Source organism: Macaca thibetana, chromosome 1, assembly GCF_024542745.1.
Source record: "Macaca thibetana thibetana isolate TM-01 chromosome 1, ASM2454274v1, whole genome shotgun sequence".
Lineage (NCBI taxonomy): Eukaryota > Metazoa > Chordata > Mammalia > Primates > Cercopithecidae > Macaca > Macaca thibetana.
In genome coordinates this window covers 195,711,766-195,733,573 of record NC_065578.1, presented here as the reverse complement: position 1 = coordinate 195,733,573, position 21,808 = coordinate 195,711,766, and the positions used below count along the sequence as shown (strand labels likewise).

Here is a 21,808-nt window from a genome sequence, read left to right as displayed (position 1 = left end):
TCCTCTTGAAATAAGTTGATACATCAATAACCAACAGTGTTTTTGGATGGAGGGAGTGCAGTTGTGCTGTGGAGAAGGCATTGCCAGACCTCAGGAAAGGCAGGAAGCCTGGCAGTTCCAGGGCTAGCCACTCTCCCTTCGGATTCAGGGCTTTGCTCTCTCAGAAACTGGTTTCTCAGCCCTGCTTCTGTGAGCACATCTCAGTTCTCCCCCAGCTTGCTGTCTGTGTGGTTACCTTGCATGTAGCCTCATGGTCCCCACCCCAGGTTCGTTGTAGCACCATAGCTCACTGCCCAGTGCCAGCTTTTCTCCTTGCCTCTTTAGACATATGTTATTAAAAATATTTATATGTGTGTGTGTGTGTATATATATGTGTGCGTGTATATATATGTGTGTGTGTGTGTATATATATGTGTGTGTGTGTATGTGTGTGTGTGTATGTGTGTATATATATATGTGTGTGTGTATATATGTGTGTGTATATGTGTGTGTGTATATATATGTGTGTGTGTGTATATGTGTGTGCGTGTATATATATGTGTGTGTGTATATATATGTGTGTGTATATATATGTGTGTGTGTATATATGTGTGTGTGTATATATATGTGTGTGTGTGTATATATGTGTGTGTGTGTATATATGTGTGTGTGTGTGTGTGTATATATGTGTGTGTGTATATATGTGTGTGTGTATATATATGTGTGTGTGTATATATATATGTGTGTGTGTGTGTGTATATATGTGTGTGTGTGTATATATATATATATATTTTTTTTTTTTTTTTTTGAGATAGGGTCTCCCTCTGTTACCCAGGCTGGATTTCGGCTCACTGCAGCCTTGACCTCCTGGGCTCAAGCGATCCTGTAGCTTCAGCATCCTGAGTAGTGAGGAACACATGCACATGCCACCATGCCCGACTGTATTTTTTTCTAGAGACAGGGTTCTCCTGTGTTGCTGAGGCTGGTCTCAAACTCCCGGGCTCAAAGGTTCCTCCTTCCTCAGCCTCACAAAGTGCTGGGATTACAGGCATGAGCCACCATGCCTAGACTGAGACATATTCTTGACAGAATTGGGTCAACTCACTTTTTTCAAACTAGCCATCCAGGTCACACAGCCTGTATGTATAAGTCAGCTGACCTTGAAACTTGGTGTAGCACAAGCCCTCGGTATGAGTGGCACTCTCTTTCACTAATAGATGAACCAGACTTCAGTTTTAAAAGCCCAATGAGTAGCAGAATTCCCCTGAGGCTGTTACAAATCCAATGGCTTCTCTTTATGAGTTGCCTGTGAATTGTTAAATATGCCTAGCGATGATATGCTTGGCTCCTGTTGGAATCCCAAATTTTCAGGGACGTTTAACAGTCATGGTCTTGGATTTCTTTTTTGAAAAAGTCAAGGTACAGATTTCAGTCTTCACACAATATTAGTTGGTGGGCTTGTTGAATTGGGGCCTTAGATACAGCCACTGCAGTTAGAGGAAATACTGCTAGGAACGGGGCCACCTTTTGTTGACGGAAACACCTAAAAGACTTGTCCTCCATCCCTCCCTCAAACCCTTTGCACTGAGACATTCTGCACTGTGGTGTCAGCTGCTGTGCATAACTTCCGGACACCTTCTGCTCACACACTGCCTATTCCAATGCCTGAGTGCCAGGCCGGTCTCTCGCGCTTGTTTTCCTGCACCCGACAAGCTGGTGCCGTGCTGCAGGGCTCCTTTCCCATAGCCCTCTCTGGTTCTGGGGCCATCCTGGCACATCTTATTGCACCGAGACCCACTCTCTCTAAGGCACAGCCACCCAGCCTGGACGCCCGGCCCACTTGCCCTGTGCGACACCACCCACATGGCGGCATTCCGGGCCGCAGGATGCACCTGCGCTCATGTGCTGGTTCCCAGGAACTGTCCTGTTCTCTCCTGAGAATCAGCAGTTCTGCTCCCCTCCTCCCTCAAAGGCAACCTGCTGATTTACTGATGGCTGAATTGCCATTAGAAGCCTGACTGCTGAAATAAAGCTTAGAATAAAGCTGCATTTTCACTGAAGCATTTATTATGCAAAATAGGAAGGCTTTAGCATGCCAGTATAAATTAAAACAGTAGAAAAAAAGCAGAGCAGAGAGCGCTTTCCATCCATGGCCTGTGGCCTGTAATGACACAGCAGTGTCCTCGTACATTGACTGGGGTTTTTCCTGTCCTGCCACTGTCCGCTGGGCAGTTACAGGTCCCATGTGTTGGGTCTTCCTGCGAGGCCTTCACAATGATGATTTTGTCATTCACTGGAAGTGTGAGGTGAATCAAGGGCCTCCTCTTGCTCCCTGGCACTTTATTCACACGTGTAACCACACTGTTTTTTATGCCACTTTGTGCACAGCTCATCAAGGTCAGTCTGTTCATCTTCTGACCCCCGTAGCACGTGGTACAGTTCGATGATGCGGCACAGAGGCCCAAGGCAGGGAGGCTCCCGCTACCCTCGCAGGCCCTGGCGGACCCTGCCCTGCCCGCCCACCTTCCCATGCCCATGCAGCTCCCTGGGTGCACCTGGCCTAGGCTCCTTTCTATCTGCCCCTCTGCCCGGCCCTCTCACCAGGGAGGCGCAACATGGCCCAGTACAGTTACCTTGAAAGGAGGTGAAGGTGACAACAGAAGCCAAATTTACAGCAGGAGTGAAGCCACTCAGACACTGACAGAATGATACAGACATTAGGGCATGTGCTAGCATCTGCGCTTTCTCTGGGGACTTTACAAAACAGACTCAACAACTCAGCTGTGAGAGGCAGCGTGCCAGCCTCCCAGGGAGAATGAGGAACTGCCAGGAGACAGGTCTACCTACACCACTGGCAAACCAGAGGGCCCAAGGCCAGGGCCGTAAGCCCTGGGGGCGCACTCCCTTAAAAAGTGCAGGGACAACAGTCTGTGTGTGACGGTTTGGAGCTAAATATGACCAAAGCATCCTGTACATAAAAGGGAATACTTCAGTGGCTGAGAAGATGAGTGAACCGGGTTGTAAATGCTTTATCCTGTGTCTCATAATCTGGGCATCTGCAGGTCTGGCCTTTGAGTGGTGAAATCCCCTGGCTGTTAGCGAGGGGGCAGGGTCTGCATGTGAAGGGCGTCATAGGTGTCCTTGGTGGCTGTACTGAGCCCCTGGTGAAAGCAAATCAGAAAACAAAAGTGGGTCAGTAACCTGTGTGGGCAGTAGCCAATCCGGAGGCCAACAGGTGTCTCTGCAGCACAGCCCCATGACCACCCACGCAGCCTCCAGAGGCCCAGGAAAAATCCCCCTGACCCCACGGGCGGGAGCCTTGGCTGCAACAGCTTCGTTGGTAGATGGGTTCTGTGCCCTGCTGGGAACGTCCCTGCAGCAACTCCTTTCCAGCTAAATTCTCACCCCTCTTCTCAGCTCCTCAAATGCTGTCCCTTACAGTGCTTGGGCGCCGCCAACTTCCTGTTGGACCTAAGAGAAAGGAGTCTCCCACCTCCCATACTGGACAGGAATCAGGGGAAAGGGCCCAGGCCTGCTCCAGAGAATCTGCTGTCCCTAATACCTGGGCCCAAAGGACTTGTCTCCCTGGACTTGTCACAGGGAGAAGAGGGACTCCTTGGCCTCAGCCCTCTGCGAGCCTCCCTCCCAGGCCCAGTGATTCTAGTATTTTCTTGGTCAGGAACAGGCCCACAAGGCTGGCCCCAAACCTGCTGGAACGCGTGTCCCCCTGGTCCGGGGGCCAGGAAGGAGACGGATCAACAGCAGCCACACACAGGTAAGTTTCTGGGGCCATTTTGATATCACTCAACTCAGGCAAGCTGGGCTGACACTGGAGTCAGAAGAGTGAGCTGTGAACAGCCCATGGGAGCCAGAAGGAGAGAAATGACAACCTGCTGGGGATCGTATTTGAGAGAAGTAGACCGTGCTTAGTTTACAAAATTGCCTGCACTGATTTGCAAAAACCAGGCACCTAACTACATAACATTTTCTTTTTGAAGCTGCCATTTTTCTTAGCTTTTTTTTCCTTCAGTCTTCCCATCCAACCTCTCATCTTACAAGGCCTAAGGAAATGACACAGAGTGAGGGTTCTGCAAGAACCCAAAGAGGCAGGATAATCACTCGTGTGGTCCTTTGCCTCCATCTGCACCTGCGGGGAGGCTGCATACCCTCTGAACAGCTGCTGCTCTATCTGCCATGGCCAAGCAAGGCATGGTTGGAGCCAAGTAATTCGCTTGAATGGCTGAGTCCCAGCTGTGCTCTAGGGACTTATTGGCAGTGGCATTGCCGCTGGCCTAAATGGGTGCCCTGGGCTTGCCCTGCCCAGCTGTTGCCCACCAGCAGACAAAATGTGGGGGCCTTGATCTTGCCCCTTGTCAGGTGGTGCCCCTTCCGCAGAAGGGACGCCAGCAGCTCCTACCTGGTAAAGGCCATCGTGCCCCTTGCCCCTCCGGCGCTGGTTCTTTGGGAGTGAAATGAGAAAAGGATTAGAAAGTCAGGCAGTCAGTAGTGGCATTTCTGCTCAAGGGCCCCTTCCAAGGTACCCAGGAAGTCAGAGGTAACTGTCTCCCAGCAGCACCCCTGTCCCTGAGACAGAAGGATCCTCAGACCTTCATCTCTGCAGAGTAAGGTGAGGCCTGGCCACGATGGGGCTTGGGTTTGCTCCACCCCAGTCAGGTCCTCACAGACATCAGATTCCTGAGGTCCGGGGCCCACAGGACCTGTGCTGCCCACTGCTTGGATAAATGGGCTTCCCTTCAGCTCTTAAAGTTCTTGGCTAGTCATTTTTGCTCACTGACAACCAGCTGTTTTGAGCAGTTATGAGCTCTGGCATAGTCAGTTCACTCACACGCCCCCCTTTACCAGCTAGAAGACCTTGGGTAAGGTCTTCTGCCTCATTGTGCCTCGCAGGGCACATGTTTCTCATTGGGTTGTTGTGGGAATTAAATAAAACTACAGAGAACCCCTGCTTGGAAGGGGTCAATGCTTCACTCTCACCATTTTGAAATCCTTAATTGTTGATGAACAAGAGGGTCCCACATTTTCATGTTGCCCTGGGACCTGTGGTCCTGCGCACTGAATATGGCAGCACATATTAAGCACTCGATGCTTTCTATTATTAAAATGGACCTGCTCTTGCAAAGCTTAGGCTGTCATAGAATCTAGATTTGGTTTTCAGTCCTGAAAGAGCATCAGCCCTTCCTTAGTTCTTAGGTTGTGCCCGACTGGGTGACTGCCAGGTTCGCCTTCACCTCTGATGGCCACCACATGGGCGTTTGCCGCTGGGATGAGAAGTGGATGGGAAAGGGGGCCTGCAGCAGGCATGTCTGGAGGGCCACGAGGAACTCCCTTGGGAATTAAGAAACAGCAACACTCACCTCGCCTTTCATCCCAATCTCACTGTAGGCCTCCGCCATCTTATCTTTCTGCAGTGCCTGTAGAACAGGGCATGGAACACTGATTTTTACCAACTAATGCAGAAAGCAGCAGGCTCCCCTACAAGAGGAAGCTTCTTGATCCCCAAGTTGGCAGCAGTGGCAGGGAGGGAGGGCTCCCACAATCAAGGCTCCAAACTTTATGCACACAAACTTCTCTGCCCACAACCAGCTCCAGCCTACCCACCTTGTCCTCAGCCCTTTGGAGTCTCCTCTGAGCTGTCAGCTCTCTGCACTGAGCTGAGGAGCTAAGTTAGGCTCAAAAAGATAGGATGTGGAGCTCTAGACAAAGACATGGAGACTGGGCAAAACAAAGGCTCACCTGGAGCCCCAGAATCATTTATCTGAGCAAGTTGTCTCTTTACACAGACAAACGGGCTGTGGATCAACCCTCCCTCCCCGCGGGAGGAGTGGGCAGGCATCTCCCTAACAGGAGGCTGCCACCAGCAAGGGTGTCCTGCATGGCAAACCAGATCGACAATCAGGGTTCAGGGTCACACCCAGGAGTGTGAGGTTGACTTTCCTATAAGGGCGGACACTCAGAAGACTTCAGCACTCAGAACAGGAGCCCCTCGAAGGGGCCAGCCACCTTGTCCTTGCCTAGCTTGACCTTGCTGTGTCTCCCTACACCCCAGGCTGATCGACCTGGGAAATCCAGCAGAAGCGGTCGGGGAGGGAGGGAAGGGAGATTACTCGGCACTTTTTAGCTAAGGAGGCTTCCTAGAAGCAGGTGCTCCTGCAGGCCACAAGCAGGTGAGACATTACTCGACCCAAGAAGGGAAGGTCTGGACAAAGACCACAGAGTGTGGAGCAACTGCCTTCCTCCAGAGCCCTCCTCCAGCCCTTCCTCCAGCCCTTCCTCTGGAGCCCTCCTCCAGCCCTTCCTCCAGCCCTTCCTCTGGAGCCCTCCTCCAGTCCTTCCTCCAACTTTCCAAAGTAAAATGTGAGGTCTCCTCTACTCACATTGTACAGGCCTTCCTGAGGGTTCTTCCTTCTCTGCTAGGAAAGACAAAGGGAAGACGTTAGAGGGAGAGAAACACAAACCCAAGCCATGAAATTACAGCAAACTCCATCCTGCCCCCTGACCGCAGCTCCCTGGGACTCTGCCCTCTGCCTCTCTCCTCCCTGTGCTACCCAAGCCTTGCCTAGGCCACTGCTGGGGGCCTCATGGCTCATACTTGGTTACCCGCAGTTGGATATACACTTTGCTCTCCCAGAGGGGCCCACCCAACCCTAGCATTGCCCAGGGCAGGCCATGGGGACGCCTGCAGATTGTCCTTTTGCAGACAGAACACCACACACATCACAAGCTGACAAGTGGGACTTTTGACTGAAGACAAAAGGTGTCACATACCATCATTTGGAGCAGGGCCAGCCACTGGTAGTGAGGTCCTACTGAGAGGTGCCCTCCCCACACCCTCCTAGTCCAGATAAGAGGAGAGGAAGCAAGATAAGCTTGGATAGTTGGGGTGAGGAGTGGTCAATGAAATCAACAGCCTCTCTACTGCCCATTCACTCTAGCAACAACACAACCAGCACAGGGCTCAGCCTGGACAGGGGCTAGATGGACAGGTGTGATCACTGTCAGCATCTGGCAGCACTGCCCTTCCACCAAGACAGTCCTGGCCTTTGTCCTGAGCCCTGCTCTTAAGAGGACCCTAACAATCCAAATTTAACAACACATTAAAAGGATCATTCACTGTAGTCAAGTGGGATTTATCCCTGGGATGCAAGGATGGTTCAACAAATGAAATCAATAAACATGATACACCACATTAACAGAATGAAGAACAAAAATCATGATCATCTCACTAGATGCAGGAAAAGCATTTGACAAAATTTAACTTCCTTTCATGCTAAAAACTCTCAACAAATTAGATATAGAAGGAATGCGCCTCCACACAATAAAGGCCACATACATAAATCCACAGCTAACACCACACTCAGCAGGGAAAAGCTGAAGCCTTTCCTCTCTTTCTTCTAAGATCTGAAACAAGACAAAAATGCTCACACTCACTACTTCTATTCAATATAGTAACATAGGTCCCAGCCGAGCAATTAGCAAAAGATGCCAAGAATATACAATGGGAAATGAATGGTCTCTTCAATAAATGGTATGGGAAAAACTGGATATCCACATGCAAAAGAATGAAATTGGACCTTACCTCACACCATATACAAAAATCAACTCAAAATGGATTAAAGACTTAAACACAAGACCTGAAACTGTAAAACTTCATATTAATAATAAATCATAGGTGAATAGACATTTCTCAAAAGAAGACATAAAAATGGGTAAGAGATCCATGAAAAAATGCTTAACATCACTAACCATTAGGGAGATAAAAGGTAAAACCACAACGAGATCACCTCATACCTGTTATGATGGGTATTACCAAAAAGACAAAAGACAACAATAGTTGATGATGATAGAGAGAAAAGGAAACCCTTGAACACTCTTGATGGAAATGTAAATTAATACAACCATTATGGAAAACAGCATTGAGGCTCCTCAAAATCTAAAAATAGAACTACCATATGACCCAACAATCACACTTCTGAGTATTGACCCAAAAGATTTGAAGTCTGTTTGTTGAAGAAATGTCTATACTCCCATGTTGATTGTAGCACTATTAACAATAAACAAGGCCAGGTGTGGTGGCTCACGCCTGGAATCCCAGCACTTTGGTTGGCTGAGGCGGGTGGATCACTTGAGGTCGAAAGTTCAATACCAGCCTGACCAACATGGAGAAACCCATCTCTACTAAAAAACTACAAAATTAGTCAAGCATGGTGGTGCATGCCTGTAATCCCAGCTACTCGGGAGGCTGAGGCAGAATTGCTTGAACCCAGGAGGTGGAGGTTGTGGTGAACTAAGATTGCGCCATTGCACTACAGCCTGGGCAACAAAAGTGAAACGCCGTCAAAAAAAACAAAAAACAAACAAACAAAACAATAACCAAGTTACAGAATCAACCTAAGTGTCCATCAAAGAATGAACAGATAAAGAGACTGTGGAACATACACACAATAGAATACTATTCAGCTTTTAAAAAGGAAGAAATTCTGTCATTCACTCTAACATGGATGGATCTAGAGACCATTATGCTAAGTGAAATCAGCCAGGCACAGAAAGACAAACACTGCATGTTCTCACCTATATGTGCAATCTAAAACAGTTTAACTCACAGAAGCATGGATAAGTAGCATGATGTTTACCAGAAGCTGGGGAATGGGGGGATGGGGAATGGGGAGATGATAGTCACAGCGTACAAAGCCTCAATTAGATAGGAAGAGTAATTTATTTTTAGATCAGCAGCACAACATGCTGAATATAGCTAATACGTGAGTATTATACATTTTAATATCTCTAAGAGTAAATTGCTAATGTTCTCATCACAAAAAAGTTAAATATTTGAAGTGATAAATATGTTAATTAGCTTAATTTAATCATTTCACATGATATTCAAAAATCATAACAATACTTCGTACCCCATAAATATGTAGAACTATAATTTGTCAATATAAAATAGAGAAAGAGGAAGGAAGGAAGGAAGGAAGGAAGGAAGGAAGGAAGGAAGGAAGGAAGGAAATAAGGAAGGAAGGAAATCAGAATGAAGGAGAAAAAACAAAGAGGACCCCACCTTACTGTGGTCTCATCCAGCCGCTCCCCTACCCACAGGGTATAGTGTCTACAAAGCCAAAAGATCAGAGCCCCCCAGGGACCATACCCCAACTATACGTGGGTTATCCAGTGGTCTTGGGCCCTTCCTGTATGGACCTCTTCACCAGGTCTGTCCTCTTGGGGCAGATGGTGCCACCATGTGTGCATCTCAAGATGGCCAAGGAACAGTTTGAGGGGAAGTGGGTAGAGCTTAGACATGAGCAGTGGGTACCACTTCTGGGGATGCGGCCCCTTGAGATGCAGAATGGAGCCAAGGAGGAAGGAACAGGTTGCGGCAGCGAATGGGTCTCCATCTCTTCTCTTGTCCCGGGCCCACACGTGAGGGTCGAGTCTGGTTGCAGAGTGAGCTTAGGAACCCTCCCCTGTAGCCTGGGCTGAACCCCACCACACATGCAGGAACACACAGGAAGATAAAGGAACCCCTACCGGCTTTCCCCCCATCTCAGGGTCCCGGCCGCGTCTCTTGTCCAAAACATCGTACTCCTCTCTTCGTCCTAGATTGAGCTCCTACAACAGACAAGAAAGTGTCAGACACAGGACAGAGGAACCTCAGAAGGATGGGGCCAGCTGGTCTGGAGAGTATGGTTTCCCTCTCTGGGGTGGCTCACAAAAAGAGGGGCAGGGGCTGGGGAGGGGATGGTAACTGGTCCATCTGGAGACCATCATCCCAGAGGACCTCTCAGAGAACACGCATTAAGATGACGGTGGATGGGATCCCCAAAGGTCACCAAGAACTATATGCCGATCAGTCCAACGGGATAAGGAACAACATTCTCATGAGCAAATAGAGAAGCTGGGGCTCAGAGGTGGTAATCAATTCCACCACAGTCCCATTGCACAGGGAGTGTGAAATCGCTTTCCCCTCCTCTGGGAAGATTCTAATACACGCCTTCTCTTCCCGTCTCTAGCCTTTGCAAATTGCTGATGGCTTGGGGGCTCACTAATGGCAGGCACTATACTAAGCTCTTTCCACGCATCAAGCCATTAAAGCATGTAATCTTTATGGCGCCCTTTGAGACAGGTACAATTACTACACCTGATTTACGGGTTAGACAACTGAGGTTAAACAAGTTGCCGCCGGGTCGCAGAGGTGATAGCTGGGGACCAGACTTAAACCCGAGACTCTGGCGGACATGTTCCCTAGGTCCGAGGAGGGGACTGCCCTTCCTTTCCAGAGGGTCTGCGGCGAGACTGACTTACGTTATAGAGCTGGTTCTGGCCCTGCTGGTACGCGGGGGCGTCTGCGCTCCTGCTGAACTGCAACACACAGAGCAAAGCGCGTTACTGCTCCGCGAGGGCGCGCAGGACTGCCGGGGTGCCAGGGCGCGCGGTGACCTGAGGGACAGCCCTACTCCGCTCCTTGGCAACTAACAATGCGTGCCCTGCCTCCTGGGGCTGAGCCCTTGCAGGGGCTGGGGCGTGGCAACCCCTTTTAATGAGCCCAACTGTCTTTCCTCCCGCCTGTGACACGTGCATCCATCACGCTGGCCCAGGACCCGCTGGCGTTTATTCTTCCCGGGCTAGCGCCCTCGCGCGTGCGTGCGCAGAGGTGTAAGGTTCTTGGTCTGCATCCCCCGGCACATGAGTATTCTCTAGGGTCCCTTCCTCCGGGGACTCTGAGGACAATCCAGGGTGGGTGGTGGCTGGTCAAGGTCCCGCCTCCTATCTTGACCCCGGGGGCAGGGTGCTGTACGTGCATCACGCGCCCAGCCCTCAGCCATCGCCCGGCTGCACTGGTGTCCAGGAAGCCTAGCGTTCGCTTAGTGTCCTGAGCATCTGTTGGAAGCTGACATAGGCTCACTCTTGCTTCACTTCATGCCGCTTCAGGCGGGAGAAACTGCAATGTCTTACAGATCTAGAGCATTGGAAACAACCTTAGAAATCATCTAGGGCAGCATTTTCAAACTTAAAACAAGAAACTCAGTAAGATTTGGTTTTTCAAATAAAATACTATGCCAAAGTCCAAAATTCAAACAAGAAATGGGTTGGGGAGCACCGAAGTGATGACTGGGACTGGATCCTCCCCTTTACTCCTAAATTCTTCCGCCCTCTGCCCACACCATGACCAGCCCCACAAAGAAATCCAGGGTCTGCAAGGCACCAAGTGAAAACCCAGGCTCTGTCCGCTCTCCCACTACAGGTGAGGAAAGAGCCTTTTCAAGAGAAAGGCTAACATGGCCTTCATTCACACTTGGACAGCAGGACCTCTGCCTAAGTGTAAGCCCCTTTGTCGCCAGCAGCATCGCCTTCCCTGGGATACTCTGATGTGCGCACATTTGTACAGCTTGTCATGGAGGCGCCTAGCACCAGGCTCTCCCTCCCACCCTGTCCATCTCAGCCAGCCACTGCCACCTCTTCCTCAGCCCACTCAAGGCACACACTTGGCTGGTCCCTGCTTTGCTCCTGGATACCAAGCCCCAGGCACCACCCAAGCTTGAGACTTTGCAAGACCAAGGCCCTTCTGAACATCCGTCAAGCGGAGGACCCTGTGCCCTCCTCCCAAAGCCCAGTGGTGCCCACCTTCGCTCTCAGGAACAGGGCAGTGAGAATGACGCCATAGAGGAAGAGGATTCCATCCAGCAGGTAGCAGAGTTTGGGATCCAGCAGGCCGAAGCTCTGTGCCTCTGTGCCAAGAGAGAAAGCTGGTCAGCCAGGCCCAAGGTGACCAGAACACATCCCCATCATCCCAGGGTGGCACTAGGACTGACTGTGACCAACGAAATCATGACACGGAGACTATAGCCAATCCCCATGCTTCAGCCTGATCACAACCCCCTCCCTCCCTCCCACCTCAATCAGTTCCTGGAAAACCTATTGGCACCAATGGTAGATGTGGCCCCTGTGGGGCCAAATAGCCTGGAGCAATATGGGGGAGGGGAGGTGGAAACAAGGCAGGCAGATGAGGCTGTTCTCTGTGCACAGAGCTCCTGCCTCAGCGGCAGAAGCCCAGCCATGTTAGCGCCTGTGTGAACCAAGAACTCTGGAAGCCTCTGGAAGCCTCTGGAAGGTGTTCACATCTGGATGAATGGTACTCCTGGCCTGAGGTGTGTGGCTCTGAGGCCTACCCATGGGAGACAACAGGTCAAATGATGGTCAAATGAGATCATTTCAATATCTAACAGTTAACTAGGACAGCAAGAATCTGGGTTAACTCTCCCCACACTCCCTACCTCCTCAGTACCAGGCACTCTCCCACCCAGGACAGTGGGATCTGGTGCTCAGCTTCCCTTCCCTGTGCCCTGAAGGGTTTCATGGGCAACAGACAGAGGTACCTTTGGTGCCCCTCCCCACCTAGGCCCAGCATCTCCCTGCCCCCCAGTCCCAGCTCCACGGCCTCAGCCTTCCCTGTCTCCCCTCCTCCCACTACACACACCGCATTCCCAGGATATGCCTTGCTCTTCCGAACTATTTGCCCTGTGCCTTGCATGCACTGTTCCCTCTTGATGTGCCCTCCATTTCTCTCCCTGAAACCCTACTATTCGGTAACATTTGATGCATCCTACAAAATGCCGCTCAAAGGTCTCTTCTGTGTTAGCCTCTCCCACTGCAAATTTCCCAGGGGCCCCTAACTCCTAGTGCCATATTAACCTTTGTCAAGCTATAGTTAATGCACTTTTAGTTGGCACTGCCACTGGAGTACAATGGGCTGAAGAATGCAGATACAGTATACTAAAAGTTGGTTAACTAAAAGTTTGCATTTTTGGGCCAGGTGCGGTGGCTCACGCCTGTAATCCAAGCACTTTGGGAAGCCAACACGGGTGGATCACTTGAGGTCAGGAGTTCAAGTCCAGCATGGTCAACGTGGTGAAACCCTGTCTCTACTAAAAATACAAAAATTAGCTGGGTGTGGTGGCAGGCACCTGTAATCACAGCCACTCTGGAGGCTGAGGCAGGAGAATCACTGGAACCTGGGAGGCGGAGGTTGCAGTGAGCCGAGATCATGCCACTGCACTTCAGCCTAGCACACAGCCACTCTGGAGGCTGAGGCAGGAGAATCACTGGAACCTGGGAGGCGGAGGTTGCAGTGAGCCGAGATCATGCCACTGCACTTCAGCCTAGCACACAGAGTGAGGCTCCGTCTCAAAAAAAAAAAAAAGAAAAAAAGAAAAAGAAAGAAAAAAAAAGTTAGCGGTTTTATTAGAAACATCACAGCCCTGTGAATGAGGAAACTTGGATTTTAGTCTGACCATACTTCCTACTAGGTAAATGTGCAGCAACTCAATCTGTAAAACAGGGCATGGTATCCATCTCACTCCACCGGTGCCTCCTAACTAGAGCAGAGGTCCCAGGCCAGCCCAGCCAGTGTCTGTCTCCCAAGGCCTGGGCGCCCTCTGGTGGCCTTTGGACCCAGATGGGGGCGGAGGGAGTGGAGGCCATATGTGGGAGTACTGTCATTCTTTCTGGCTGTGTGATTTGGGGCAGGTTATGTATGCTCTGTCAGCTGCCTCTTAGTTGAACAGGTGGAAACTAACATTTCTGCAGACACTGCCTTAAATGTAATCATCGTCAGATCCTCCTGCCACCCACCCTCTGACAGATGCACCGAGGATTCCGGTTCAGAGCACACAGTGACAGGCAGCCCAGGACTGACCCCTAGCAGCTCTCTCCCCCTTCCTGCCCCTGGGCCAGTCCTGCCTGCCCCTCCATACCAGCAACATTTTGGCCTCCCGACGAACTATGGAAGCAGATGATTCAAAGGCAACTGCCAGTGTTCCCACCCCCACCACCCTGAATCCCTCTGTCCCCAAGCTTTTGACTCCTAATTCAGGACCCCTCTTGCCCCCAGGCAGCTGATCTCTGCAAACTTCCCACAGACCCTGCCCAGAGACCCAGCCACTCGGATGAGAGTCCAAGCTCTTTGTCCAGCCATGTTAGGGCTCTGCCATAACAAGTCCAGGCCTGAAAAGATTACAGCTTTATGCCACCCTGTCCCTCTGCTCCTGTCTTTTATACCCCATTCTTCCTTGAACACACCCATATTTTTCTACCCCCTTGCCTGTTGAGCTAGATCCTCTTCCAGGCCTGTGTTATACCCCTCCACCCAACACCTGTTAAAATCAGACTATCCTACCACCTGAACCCCTGAGGAAAAAGTGAGAGGATGTCAGTTCAAGAGCCGATATCTCCCAAAGTGCTCTACAGACCCAACTCCTCAGGACTCAGATGCCCCTCCATCTAGGCTGCCAGCACCAGAGACCAATGGCTGCATCTTCATTGTTGCCTCTTCCTCCAGCCCCAGCATCAGAGTGCAGGGCACAGGGTAGACAATCACTCGATATCATGGAATGTTTCAGGGCTGAGCTTCAGTGATGAGGAAGATGCCGGGCCCAGCCCCAGGTGTGCCTGCCTTCTGACCCCAAGGTATTGCTGGAAGTCCTCACTGACCTAGGGAGGATCTAAAGGCCTCTGGGGGACAAGCCAGCCCCCATGAAGGCCACCAAAGCTGGGGTGACTTTTTGCTGTTAGGACTGCAGAGGAGATAACTGTGGCGATTTATGGGACTGGTTGAGACTCAGAAGAAAAGCCAGGAGAAAATCACTCAGCTGCTTGTCACAGAAAATGAGAACAGAAAAATTACTGGACAGTAAATTTAGCACAAATAAGAAATATTTGTGTTGTGCAGACTCAGCACTGTAGAGGGGCAGGAGGATTGGGCACCTCCCTGAGATAAGTAATATGAACAAGTTTTCTTCCTTCGTTCCTTCGTTCCTTCCTTCCTTCCTTCCTTCCTTCCTTCCTTCCTTCTTTTCTGCATAGTTTTATGACTGATGACAAGTGTGCTGTGTGTGGTTGGGTGGAGGAGAGGATATCAACCCCAATATAATTCCCTGTGTCGGACCCTCCTCTCGTCAGTCCCACTATGCCTGTGCTGGGAGAGATGGGCCTGAGGAAGACAGTTATGGCCCAGAAAGCTCCATGCAGGGATGCAGGACCCGATTCAGTTATGCGATTAATTAAATATTCATTGGGCATCTGCTCGTGCGGGGAACTATTGAAATGGAATGAACTCTGGATTGCGTGCAGGTGGGTTCGAGTACTTCCTCTGCCACTTACTAACTGTGTGGTCTTGGACAAGTAACTCCCCTCTCTGGGCCTCAGTTACCTCATCTGTTAAATGGAGGGTAATCATATCTACCTTAAGGGTTGTGATGAGAATCAAAAGACAATGATGTCTGATATTTGGGTCGAGTCTTCTGAGTCCCTACCTTCATGGGGCTTAAGACTTAGCTCTTGAGGCCACATACGAGGTGCAGGGGCTTCCCTGGACAGCAGACAGTTTTGCAGGATGCCAGCTCAAAGGCACCACATTGCCATTCTATTCTTGGTCCTGGCTTCTTCCCTGCACACGCTCCCGCGGCTTCTTCATCTTTCTACCAATTCCATCCCAAAGGGACCAGCAGCTGCTTCCTAGGAGGTTTTGGGTTTTACATGGTAGCTACTTTTCTGTACAAGTGGAGAAGCTGTTTTATTTCATGTTCCTGATCCCTACCCAAGATTTACAGCACCCAGGAGAACCTCAGCATTTGAAAGGAGCCCCAGAGACTGACAGAGAGTTCTCACACAGACTCTCAATCCACTGCCCTCTCCCCTGAGGCTCTGACTTAAGTGGCCTGGAGTGGAACCTGAGCATGGGGACTTCACTGCATGGCCATGAATGGATTGAGATTCAGACCTGCATCATTACAGCAGCCAGAGCATGTGAGAGGGAAGCCCGGCCTTCCATAGAAATGCAGCTACACCCTACAACAAACGTAAATTTCTGTTAAACAGATAGAAGGAACAAAATTAAAGCTTTGGTCCTTCTTATACACTGTACTTCCGAACTGTGTATTATGGAACTTCTCTAAGCCTTGGTTTTCTCATCTGTAAAATGGGGATAACAATACAACCTGTCTCATTAGATGGTGGTGAGGGTTAATTACGATACTTTTTTTTTTTGAGATGCAGTCTCACTCTGTTGCCCAGGCTGGAGTGCAATGGCATGACCTCAGCTCACTGCAACCACTGCCTCCCGGGTTCAAATGATTCTCCTGCCTCAGCCTCCCGAGTGGCTGGGATTACAGGCACGCACCACCACGCCCTGCTAATTTTTCTAATTTTAGTAGAGACGGGGTTTCGCCATATTGGCCAGGCTGGTCTCAAACTCCTGAACTCAAGTGATCCACCTGCCTCGGCCTCCCAAAGTGCTGGGATTACAGGCGTGAGCCACCGTGCCTGGCCAAATACAATATTTCTTATGGGGTGAAGATCAAATAAAATAATTCTTATGGGGCGAATGACCCCATAAGAGTATGTATTCCATTATGCCACCTGTTGTTATTGCCATGATTTCTACTTTAAGCCCATGCACAAGAAGCTGGAACCTTCTTGCCCTGTAGCAAGATACCAGGAATAGGCCATGTGAGATGCTCAGAGGAGGCTGGGGGCAGCCAAAGAGGATCACAGAGTATCTAGGCATATGGGTCATTGTATCTAAGTGTTGTGAGTCTAATTAGTGACAGTGAGCCTCACCATCCCTTTATAGCCTTTTGTCATCTTCATAAAAGCCCTGAGTTCAGGAAGTCTCATGGCACTGACCATTAACAGGAAGATTCTGGGGCCCCAGAGTGCACCCTGGGGGAGACACACCTATCCTTACAGAATCTGGTTTCTCTAGGTGAGATTTACTTGAACTGTGTTGTCTCTGAGCCAGACTGTGAACTTCTGCTAACAGGGATCAGGCCTTAATCAACCTGGTCCTGCCATACCCTGAGGCTGCCAATACACACTGGTGCCCTCTTCCCCTCCAGTCAACCTCCTTCTCCAGCAAATCCTGTTTCGGAGCTGGGCATCTGCAGGACTCCCTCACATCCAACTAATAAGGATTCTTCTCATTCGAACCCTAATTTCTACTTTTAAACTGACTTCCTGTGTCTGATGGAGTTTGATTCTTATGAGTGCCAGGAGACAAACAGGGGGCTATTATTGGGCCCAATTCACAGGTGGATAAACTGAGATCAGAGAAATGAAGCAACTTCACCAAGGACACCTGCAGGTTAGTGGCAAAGCTGGAAGGGAATTCCTGGGTCTCCTGACTCCAGGTACTTCTCTTAGCCTTATGCCTTCGATGCACCTGACCTGTGGCACAGGACCCAGAGTTTCCACCTACCTCTGAATTCACAGCCCTTGCCATTTTGCCCACTTTTGACACTTAGTCACAACGGCTTGTAAACGTTTCACTTCGAGTCCTCCCGCCACCACTGGCTCTGGCAAGCGCAGATGGTGCCATATAGTTTCATTTGCTCGTTTCCCCTCCTCACCAGCACATCACAGGCTTAGAGAAGAGCAAAGAACATAAGCCTTCGAGTCAGAAAGACTCTAAGACTCAAATGTGGAATCTGCCCCATTATTGGCTTGTTTTGGAACAGCTTTCTTAACCTCTCTGAGCTTCAGTTCTCCTGTCTGCAAAAGGGCTTTGATAAGACCGACTTCATGGGTGCGGAGCAATAAGGTAAAGTTTGTGGGGTGCCCTGCACAGTGGCGCATGCTGAGAGGCTCTGCAGATACAAGCAGTGGCAGCAGGGGACGGCCCTCCGACCTCCCACCCCATCATGCCAGAGTTAGGGACAGAACCTGGCCAGGTTTCCCAGCTCAGGATGGGGATACCCACTCTTCAGGAGTGTGTGAAGATAAAAACAGATAATGGGGACCGGGCGTAGTGGCTCATGCCTGTAATCCCAGCACTTTGGAAGGCCAAGACAGGCGGATCATGAGGTCAGGAGACCATCCTGGCTAACACGGTGAAACCCCGTCTCTACTAAAAATACAAAAAAAAAAAAAAATTAGCCGGGCGTGATGGCGGGTGCCTGTAGTCCCAGCGACTTGGGAGGCTGAGGCAGGAGAATGGCGTGAACCCAGGAGGTGGAGCTTGCAGTGAGCGGAGATCCCACCTCTACACTCCAGCCTGGGCAACAGAGTGAGACTCCATCTCAAAAAAACAAAAAAACAAAACAAAACAAAACAAAACAGATAATGGGTATGTACAAAGTGCCTGGCACACAGTAGGAGCTCAGTAGTGTGTAGACTTTCTGAGAACTCCTCACTTCACAAAAAGATAATGATGTAACGCATGCACGAAGCATACAGGTTAGAGAGCTCTTTGCACTTGCATGATCCGGCTTAATCCTCAGACCAACCTTGCACAATACGGGCAGAATTATTACCAATTCTATTTTGCAGACAATGACATTGCGGCTCAAATAGGTCACACAGCTAGAGATTTTCTGAGCGCATCTGATGCAAAGTCCCTTCTCTTATCCCAGTGCCTCTGGGGGTTCCTCTCATACAGAGGACCTCCCACGTCTTCCAGGAGCTTCTTTGGTAGCACTTCTGGCCTCCGCTTGAATATCTCTGGTGACAGGAAGCTCAGCACCCAGCAATCACTGGTGGAGAGCTCTAATTTTCAGAGTTAAAAAAAACTTTGAACCTAGTTCTGCCTTCAGAAGCACAAATCACACAGATCCTCCCATTTCTATTGGGCAGTCTTTCAAACCTCACCCCCATCCAGCTTGTTTCCACTTTGGTAGGAAGCCCGACAGGTAAGAATAAATCCTACGAAGGAGACAACTGCAATCCAAGTCCTGGCGTTGCTACTGTGCGATCCCTGAGTAATCACAGCGACCTCCCAGGGTGTGTGACACTCAAATGGGAAGGGCTTGGTACCTGCTAAGCGCTCAGTTGGTAGGTACTAATGGAATCAATATGAATCACAGTATCTCACGATCCAGGTAGGAGTGGCCAGCTTTCTACTCCCCAACCTTCCTTCCTTTGACCCCCCCAACTTTGAGTCCTGAGTCCTGCTGCTGCCCAGCTCCACCCCCAGGCTCAGGCACAACTGGTGATGACATTGCAGGGTAAGAACTTAGAAAACAGGAAGTCACTGTTCTTAGGAAGGCAGTGGCAGCAGCTATGGGGGCGCGGGGGTGGTGCCTGTGTTGGGCAGGGTGCTGAGTGTGATGCCAACCCACTGACCACAGCATCGAGGCACCCAGACCACCCCCATCAGCAGGTTACTCCCTTTCATTGAATAACTAACTTTCACTGCAGCAGGAGATACAGGATAGACACACAGAGTAATAATTATAACCACTGGTTGAAGATTTGTTCTGGTCCAGGAACCACATGTATGAGTTTCCTCATTCAGTCTTCACAGTGACTCTGATTTCACAGCTAGGGAAACTGAGGCTCAGAGAGGTTAGTAACATGCCTAATGTCTAGAGCCAGGGTTGAACCCAGGTACCTCTGGATCCATAGTCCAGGTCTTAACCACCACCTGGTACTGCCCTTGAATGACTTGCTGATCCTCAGAGCTGGGGAGAGGGGTCCTCACCAGGCTGTGGAGTCCTTCCTTCTCCGAGGATCGAACCATTATAGCAGGTCATATTCTTGACTCTACAATTAGCTTTCTTTCATTGAGGGCTGAGGGGCCTGGGGGGCTGATAGATACAGATGGCCTGCTACCAAATGTGAGGCCAGGACTCACACTGCCCAGTGCTCGTAGCAATGACCCACTAGAGATACCTCAATCACCCTGACCTGTGGAACAACTCCAGATAATTTAGTGGCACCATATAATGTTTTACTACTCTGTTTAATTTGCTACCAGCCTGGCCAACATGGTGAAACCATGTCTCTACTAAAAATATAAAAAAATTAGCCAGGTGTGGTGGCGGGCGTCTATAACAGCAGCTACTGGAGATGCTGAGGCAAGAGAATCACTTGAACCCAGGAGGCGGAAGTTGCAGTTAGCTGAGATTGCGCCACTGCACTCCAGCCTGGGTGATAAGAGTGAGACTCTGTCTAAATAAATAAATAAATAAATAAATAAATTTTTAAAAATCGCCACAGCCTCCTAAATTCTCTCCTCAGTGTTAGATTTCAAATATTCATGTTTCATTGTAAAATTGGATCGTTTGTTCAAAACTACCTACACATTATGTATTCCTATAGACAAGGGTTCCAAGGGAAGAGGGAAGAACAGGGCTGTGTCGTTTCTTAGGGGTAGCACATTATGAGCAAATGTTTCCCTTCTTGTATTTTTATTTCCATTAAAGTTGTTATGTTTTGAGTGATACTTTGTGATTATTTTTCTTTTCTTTTTTTTTTGTTTTGTTTTTTAATTGAAACAGAGTCTCACTTTGTTCCCCAGGCTGGAGTGCAATGGCATGATCTTGGCTCACTACAACCTCCGCCTCCCAGGTTCAAGCGATTCTCCTGCCTCAGCCTCCCAGGCAGCTATGATTACAGGGACCCGACACCATGCCTGGCTAATTTTTTGTATTTTTAGTAGAGATGGGGTTTCACCATGTTGGCCAGGCTGTTCTCAAACTCCTGACCTCAGGTAATCCACCCGCCTTGGCCTCCCAAAATGCTGGGATTACAGGCGTGAGCCACTGAGCCAAGCCCTTGTGATCATTTTGCTTTCTATTTTCAAGTAAATCAACTTAATATAAAAGTGCAGAAAAGTTGGAAAAAATCAAAGTTGCCCATAATACCACTTTCAAACACAGCCATTATTAATATGATGGCAGATGGCCGTCCAAAGTCTTTATTTATAAACTGTAATCATTTTACATAAAATTTTTTCCCGGCCAGGTGCAGTGGCTCACGCCTGTAATCCCAGTACTTTGGGAGGCCGAGGTGGGCGGATCGCCTGAGGTCAGGAGTTTGAGACCAGCCTGGCCAACATGGTGAAACCCTATCTCTACTAAAAGTATGAAAATTAGCCGGGCATGGTGGCACATGCCTGTTATCCCAGCTACTTGGGAGGCTGAGGCAGGGGAACCACTTCAACTTGGGAGGCGGAGGCTGCAGTGAGCCAAGATCGCATCATTACATGCCAGCCTGGGTGACAGAGCGAGATTCCGTCTCAAAAAAAAAAAATTTCCTGAAGAATCATTTTTTTCATTTAGTATTATGTTATAATCTAAGACTTCATGTTATTTCATATATTTGTATTTCATGTTACTTTGTCATTTTACTATTAATAAATATCCTTTTTAATGGTTGCCTAATAAGCTTTCCACTGTCTACATAATCATTCCCCATTGGTGGTCATTTGTTTCCAATTTTTCGCCATTGTAAATAATTCTGAGATGAATAGCTTCATTCCTAAAGCTTTTTACAGGTTTGGAATTCAGTCAATAATAGCTTGAAAAATGGGCCAGATGTGGTGGCTCAGGCCTGTAATCCCAACATGTGAGGAGGCCGAGCTAGCAGGACTGCTTGAGCCAAGAAGTTAGAGACCAGCCTGGGCAACATGGCAAGACCCTACCTCTACAAAAAATAAAAAATTAGCTGGGCATGATGGTGCATACCTTAGTCCCAGCTACTCAGAGGCTGAGGTGCGAGGATCACTTGAGCCCAAGGAGGTCAAAACTCAGTGAGCCCGGACCGCGTCACTGCACTCCAGCCTGGGTTACAGAGTGAGACCCTGTCTCCAAAAAAAAAAATAAGTGAATAAATAATAATACTTTGAAAATGAAAGCTAAGACTAATAGTCCAAGAGATACATCAGCGAAAGACATAAATAGGCAATTCTCAAAGACAGAAAAACAGATTACTTACAAACATATAAAAAGACACACTAGGCACAGTGGCTCATGTCAGATATCGCAGCACTTTGGGAGGCCGAGGTGAGCAGATCACTAGGTCAGGAGTTCGAGACCAGTCT

The 21,808-nt window shown here is 49.3% G+C and overlaps 1 protein-coding gene across 2 annotated transcripts in view; it reads right to left on the bottom strand.

Annotated features, from left to right (window-relative positions):
* Nucleotides 1–2,024: 2,024 nt before the first annotated feature.
* Nucleotides 2,025–21,808, bottom strand: part of CD247 (CD247 molecule) — an 89,738-nt gene continuing 69,954 nt past the window's right edge. Inside the window, exons 2-8 of one of the 2 annotated variants that reach the window (XM_050768373.1) lie at nucleotides 11,617–11,720; nucleotides 10,297–10,353; nucleotides 9,523–9,603; nucleotides 6,375–6,410; nucleotides 5,355–5,411; nucleotides 4,397–4,438; nucleotides 2,025–3,140 (exon numbers count right to left, since the gene is read on the bottom strand). In XM_050768373.1, coding sequence (XP_050624330.1) covers nucleotides 3,075–3,140; nucleotides 4,397–4,438; nucleotides 5,355–5,411; nucleotides 6,375–6,410; nucleotides 9,523–9,603; nucleotides 10,297–10,353; nucleotides 11,617–11,720 — 443 coding nt within the window. In that variant the 3' untranslated portion in view covers nucleotides 2,025–3,074. The remainder of the gene's footprint in view (nucleotides 3,141–4,396; nucleotides 4,439–5,354; nucleotides 5,412–6,374; nucleotides 6,411–9,522; nucleotides 9,604–10,296; nucleotides 10,354–11,616; nucleotides 11,721–21,808) is intronic. The other variant, XM_050768378.1, reaches the window with a different exon arrangement.